Source organism: Oncorhynchus masou, chromosome 25 (assembly GCF_036934945.1).
Source record: "Oncorhynchus masou masou isolate Uvic2021 chromosome 25, UVic_Omas_1.1, whole genome shotgun sequence".
In the NCBI taxonomy this organism is placed as follows: Eukaryota; Metazoa; Chordata; class Actinopteri; order Salmoniformes; family Salmonidae; genus Oncorhynchus; species Oncorhynchus masou.
In genome coordinates this window covers 16,092,754-16,099,312 of record NC_088236.1, presented here as the reverse complement: position 1 = coordinate 16,099,312, position 6,559 = coordinate 16,092,754, and the positions used below count along the sequence as shown (strand labels likewise).

General features: G+C 43.6%; 1 protein-coding gene across 1 annotated transcript; it reads right to left on the bottom strand.

The window, feature by feature from the left end:
* Nucleotides 1–227: 227 nt before the first annotated feature.
* Nucleotides 228–3,386, bottom strand: LOC135513593 (intracellular hyaluronan-binding protein 4-like). The gene is made up of 8 exons (XM_064936477.1): nucleotides 2,956–3,386; nucleotides 1,873–2,014; nucleotides 1,534–1,644; nucleotides 1,365–1,442; nucleotides 1,168–1,254; nucleotides 864–1,035; nucleotides 559–732; nucleotides 228–293 (listed from the first exon to the last, which is right to left on the bottom strand). The coding sequence occupies exons 1-8, from the start codon at nucleotides 3,224–3,226 to the stop codon at nucleotides 228–230; spliced, it is 1,101 nt and encodes a 366-aa protein (XP_064792549.1). The 5' UTR covers nucleotides 3,227–3,386.
* Nucleotides 3,387–6,559: the final 3,173 nt, after the last annotated feature.

The window sequence follows — 6,559 nt, the reverse complement described above, 5'->3', positions numbered from 1 at the left end:
GAAATAACAAATGTACACAAAACCAGTGTGTTGTCATAGCAACAAAACAAACAGTGCTTATTAGAGAGCAACCCATTTCACCAGGAGGCAAATGTAAACAGGGAATCCCTTGTAATACAATTAATCTCAAGATAGATCCTTGAAAGTAATTGTATTACAAGGGATTCCATATATATAAAATGGCACACTAAATTCCCAAAATTGTATTAGATTATATAGTGAGTAACCTATCTCCCCACAGTCAATGCAGGGAAGTCATCAGGGTCTTCTGGGTTTGGGGCTAGGACGTAAGCCTGGAGAGAAGCACAACAGGACATTAATACAAGTGGAACAGGATACATTGTTTCATACTTCTGAAATAAGTTCTAACAAAATGGTCAGATTACAAATAAATCAGTCATTGTATTTATTTATTTTTAAATTATGTTTTTACCAGGAAATGGTCAAACCGTTGCCAGCAGCTTTCACTTCAAAATAAAACTGGTCTGTATAGACCTCAAAACCCCCTGCCCTAATGTAGTGGTTTCCAGCATCTTGTCTAAAGGAGAGAAGACCTACCCTTTCAGTCACCCCCCCTCTCTCCCCCCTGCCTTGTCCCTTCCCCCCTCGGCTGGGGCGCAGCAGGCTGTCAAAGTTGAACTCCACGTGGGAAGTGATGTCATTGGCAGACCTGCGCAGACTGGAGAAGTGACAGTCGTCTTCCTGTTCCTCCACAGACGCCACCTTCAAGTTCTAGGAAAGGAAATGCCAAATGTAGACAGAAACACATCAACTTTAACAGAAATAAATGCCAAATTGTTTATTAATGTATGGGTCCTGCCAAAGGTCAAGCTCCACAGCTCTAATCTGAAGGGGTCATTCACCTCAATGCGTTTGGACTTGTGTATTACTCTGGCCTTGGAGGGCACCTTGCAGTCCAGTTTACGGAGGTTAAACTCCGCCTTGGGGCGACGCTGCTCCTGCAGGGCCTTCCACTCGTCCAGAGACATCTCCATGGCAACTTGGACCACCACATCCCCCTCCACCTCTGATAGGCTGTGATGAATGGCAGGGATAAATAAAACTGCTAAAAACAAATAAACCTGTTGCACTGTGCATCTTCCCAGTATCTATCAATGTTGTTATTACCCCCAAAAGTTGAGTTGTGGTGGAGGTGCGGTGACTCACTGATTCTCTCCCGCCATCTCTGCTGGCTGTTGGCCGGCCTCAGGTGGGATGCCTCCTGCATCAGGCTTCACATTCACCCCTACATCACTATAGATAAGATCGTAACCATGCTAAACCATCCATCGCTAGGATTTATAATGTAAAAGAGTCAATAACAGGTTTACTATTGTAACTTCTCCATGTGGTAGTAAACTCACCCCATGGAAATAGAGTCTTGAACACAGCCCCTGTTCCAGGGCCCACATCCTCCTCTCTTCTCCTCAAGGGAGACGACTCTGAAAGACAAGAAAACTTCACATTTATCATGTGGTAAACAATGACATTACCTTTACACAAGTCTCATTTGCAACATTGATAGGCACTCACGTTCCACTGCGGCGTTCATATTCTCTCTTGCCCCTCAGGTTGAAGCTACCGGTAGTATCCATGTTTCTGTAGCCACCTCCTTGAACCTGGCCATAAGCATAATGAGCTGGCCTGGGAGAACATGAGTGGAGAAAGTTCATCAAGGTCCTAATGATGGCCATATGAGAACATTAAAATAAAAAATTCACAAAGTAATGAAATAAAGTTTCATTTGAGCATGGCATTTGCAGTGTCAAAAATGTAGGCTTCTTTGGCCAAGCTCATAGGATAGCCACACCAGGAAGGCGACGGAACAAGAGAATGTTCCATTTGTCACGTCTCCACAGAAAGGGGACCTACTTCTGGAAGGAGTACTCCGGTGGGTGTTCCTCTTGGTTGGTCCTGCATTCCCCAAGAACACCTCGCCTTGCGCCACTCTCAGCCTCCACCACCCCTCTGGTCTCATTCTGGAACACTCCCCCTCGGGCAGACCACTTACCACCTGAAAACAGAGATTGAAATGGAATTGTCAAATTTGTCATGCATCATCTAAAGATAAGGCAAATTTACTGTAGACACGTTTCTGAGTGGACAATAACATTGTATGCCAATATATCTAGTCTACTGAAACATCACCCATTTGTTCTGCCACTCATTCTGAATGACATTGCAGCATCAGCACAGTGCTGAAAGCACCTAAATCAACTGAAAGCTGGATTTACACAATTTAGAAATAGGACAAGGCAGGCCTGACTGCCAGAATTACGCAGTGGCATTAAGTTATTTTCAGGGTAGAATCATAGCGCCCTCTGCTCGTCAATGCAACCATACGGGTGGTATAACTTGTGGAACGGTCAAACAGGAATCTGTTAAATCGTAAATAACCAGGTTGCCGACAAAAAGGGCATACAAAGTTGTAAAGCGGCCGAATAAGAAACTGCCATTGCATAATTTTCACTCACCACGTTTATTCTGAAAAATGTCTGTCACTCTGGTAGCCTATGGACAAACATTAAGAATAAGCTACGAGGTGAGTTGATGCCTATTCGGCAGCTCGTTGGCTAGGTGAATTGATCATGCTACTTTGTGTGCGTTTTTGTCGGCAACCTTGTACCTTACGAAGTTTTTGGAACAGATTCCTGTTGGAACCTTACACATTATACCCACCCCAACCATACGACAGGAGAGACTTGCAGTAGGGTGCATCTCTATAGTCTGCTGCAGTGGCATCCCTCATCTTCATTGACGTGAAAGAACTCCGAACCAGGCTTTACCAAGTACTTTCTTTGGTGTCTAGCTAGTAGCCATTTCATTAAATGAATCCATGTGCACAACACACTTCACTTTGACAGAACAGACGCAAGCGCTTTCATTAGCTAGCCAATTAAGCAGTGCCAGCCATTAGTTAACTTTGCTAGCTAGCCTACTAAACTAGCCACCTGCCTGTTTTAGTTCCTGGCAGGTTGTCTTCTCTGTCGGCTAAAACGGGGACCCGCCGATCTTTCTGGGACTCCCTCTGTCCAGGTTTTTTAGGCTTCACTGTCATTTGGTTTGCTTTCTTTTTCTTCTCCTTCTGTACCTCGGCATGTTTTATAAAGTCGAACGGGTCGGCATCGTCATCCACAAGCTGACAGAAACGATTCGCCACCTTACAACCGTAGTCGTCGGGGAGCATTGCTGCATTTTCGGAAAGGCCAATCAACTTCAAAGCCATGGAAATGTAGCTTGCTAATTTAGCTACTACACAGTACTCATAAAGTAGCGAATATAGTTAAACTGCTGAAGTCAACCCACACGTTGTTAAGGTATAACGAGCATCTTATATGAACTTGCTAAACACCTAGTAGGCTCACATAGTTTGGTCGTGAGTTTAAATGGTTTCACGTGGGGAACTAGAAGAGACCTCGCCCATGTCTGTTTAATATTCATGACACTTAAAGGAGAAGTTTTCTTTTTTACAACCATCTCTATTTCTCCAGAGAGGACAATAATCAAATCATTATTATGTTGAGATTACGAATTATTTATCTCATGATCACAACATAACAAACGTTGTTTTATCAAGATCATGAGATAAACTATAAATAGGAGTGGACATATTGATGACAGTAGTGGCATAGTCACTGTGTTGCCCAAAGTCAGTCCTGGGCACCCAGATGCAACATTTTGGTTTTACCCAAAGACTACACAGCCGATTCAAATAACCAATTCATCATCAAGCTTTGATTATTTGAATCAGCTGTGTAGTGCTATGGCAAAAAACTAAATGTGCACCCAGGGAGGCCCCAGGACAGAGTTTGGGGAACCCTGGATTGGAGCACATAAACTCATCAAAAAAAGAAACGTCCCTTTTTGAGGACCCTGCCTTTCAACAAAAATTCGTAAAAATCCAAATAACTTCACAGATCTTCATTGTAAAGGGTTTAAACACTGTTTCCCATGTTCAACGAACCATAAAAAAGTAATGAACATGCACCTGTGTAACGGTCATTAGGACAATAACAGGTTACAGCCGGTAGGCAATTAAGGTCACAGTTATGAAAACTTAGGACACTAGAGGCCTTTCTACTGACTCTGAAAAACACAAAAAGAAAGATGCCCAGGGTTCCTGCTCATCTACCTCCGAACATCACACCTGCGTGACAGGGACAGGATGGCAACAACAACTGCCTGAGTTACACCAGGAACGCACAATCCCTCCATCAATGCTCAGACTGTCCGCAATAGGCTGAGAGGCTGGACTGAGAGCTTGTAGGCCCGTTGTAAAGGTAGGTCTTCACCAGACATCACCGTCAACAACGTCGCCCATGGGCACAAACCCACTGTAGCTGGACCAGACAGGACTGTCAAAAAGTGCTCTCCACTGACAAGTCAAGTTTTTGTCTCACCAAGGATGATGGTCGGATTTGCGTTTATCGTCAAAGGAATACCGAGGCCTGTACTCTGGAGCGGGATCGAGGTGGAGGGTCCGTCAATGTCTGGGGCGGTGTGTCACAGCCTCATCGGACTGAGCTTGTTGTCATTGCAGACAATCTCAATGCTGTGTGTTACAGGGAAGACATCCTCCTCCCTCACGTGGTACCCTTCCTGCAGGCTCATCCTGACATGACCCTCCAGCATGACAATGCCACCAGCCCTACTGCTCGTTCTGTATGTGATTTCCTGCAAGACCGGAATGTCAGTGTCCTGCCATGGCCAGCGATGAGCCGGGATCTCAAGAACTGGCAAATCTGGTGCAGTCCATGAGGTGGTGCACTGCAGTGCTTAATGCAGCTGGTGGCCAAACCAGCTACTGACTGTTACTTCTGATTTTGACTCCCCCTCTTGTTCAGGGACACATTATTCCATTTATGTTTGTCACATGTCTGTGGAACTTGTTCAATTTATGTCTCAGTTGTTGAATCTTGGTATGTTCATACAAATATTTACACGTTTACATATGCTGAAAAATAAACGCACTTGACAGTGAGAGGACGTTTCTTTTTTTGCTGAGTTCGTTCTAAGTAGCCATGTGCTTAAAGGCCTGGGCCTTCTCATCAATGCTCCAGCAATACAATGGCAAAATGAGGAATTACAAACTGCACCTGTTACACCATGTCTAGATTTTCATAACATTTTCCCACCATTTGTGGCTGAAATGACAAGTGGACTGTAACCTACACTACTGTTCAAAAGTTTGGGGTCACTTAATGTTATTTTTGAAAGAAAAGCAAAAATTGTCCATTAAAGTAACATCAAATTGATCAGAAATACAGTGTAGACATGTGGTAAATGACTATTGTAGCTGGAAATGGCAGATTTTTTTTTTAATGGAATATCTGCATAGGCGTACAGAGGCCCATTATCAGCAGCCATCACTCCTGTGTTCCAATGGCACGTTGCGTTCGCTAATACAAGTTTATCATTTTAAAAGGCTAATTGATCATTAGGAAAACCTTTTGCAATTATGTTAGCACAGCTGAACACTGTTGTGGCTGATTAAAGAACCTGTTATGCGAGTGCAGCAAGGAGTCAAGGTAAGGTGCTAGCTAGCATTAAACTTATCTTACAAAAACAATCAATCTTTACATCGTCACCAGTTAACTACACATGGTTGATATTACTATTTTATCTAGCTTGTCCTGCGTTGCATATAATCGATGCGGTGCCTGTTGATTTATCATTGAATCACAGCCTACTTCGCCAAACGGGTGATTTAACAAGTGCATTCACGAAAAAAGCACTGTCGTTGCACCAATGTGTACCTAACCATAAAAATCAACGCCTTTTTTAAAAATGTATATAGTTTTAAACCTGCATATTTAGTTAATATTGCCTGCTAACATGAATTTCTTTTAACTAGGGAAATTGTCACTTCTCACATCTCTTGTGTTCTGTGCAACAGAGTCAGGGTGTAACGGCGTTCGTCTGTTGAAGGAGAAGTGGACCAAAATGCAGCGTGGTGGTTACTCATGTTCTTTAATGAAAAAATGAACTAAACATGGAAGTACAAAACAAACGGAACGTGAAAACCTATACAGCCTATCTTTTTTTTTAATAAAAAATAATTTATTACCTTCAATACTATTCATTCTTTACAACTCATAATTTTCATACATACTCCAATAATGGTATTTTAATTTTAACAAAACAAAAACCCCAAACAAAACCTCAGGGGAGCATCTTCCCTCCCCGTCACCCTACAAACTACCTTTCCCTATCTCCCCATCCCTAATCTATCCCCTTACAAATCTAAATGACACCTAGCCCATACTACTCCGGCAAAGGCACAGTCCCAAAAGACATGGCGCACAGTCTCCTCCCTGCCACAAGAGGATCTTGGACAGGTGGGGGATTGCACCAAACTAAACCGGTACATGATGGAACGTACCGGCAAGCACTTATGGAGGCTCAACCAATTTAGGTCCTTGAGCCTGTTGTCCAGACCCCGCGCCTGCACTCCCTCCCAGACCACTTCCGAGATGCCCACTACAGGCGCCGGACTCCCTGCCTTTCTGACCTCCTCGTATAGGTGCCTATGATCTAAACCTACTCGGGCAACTTCAAC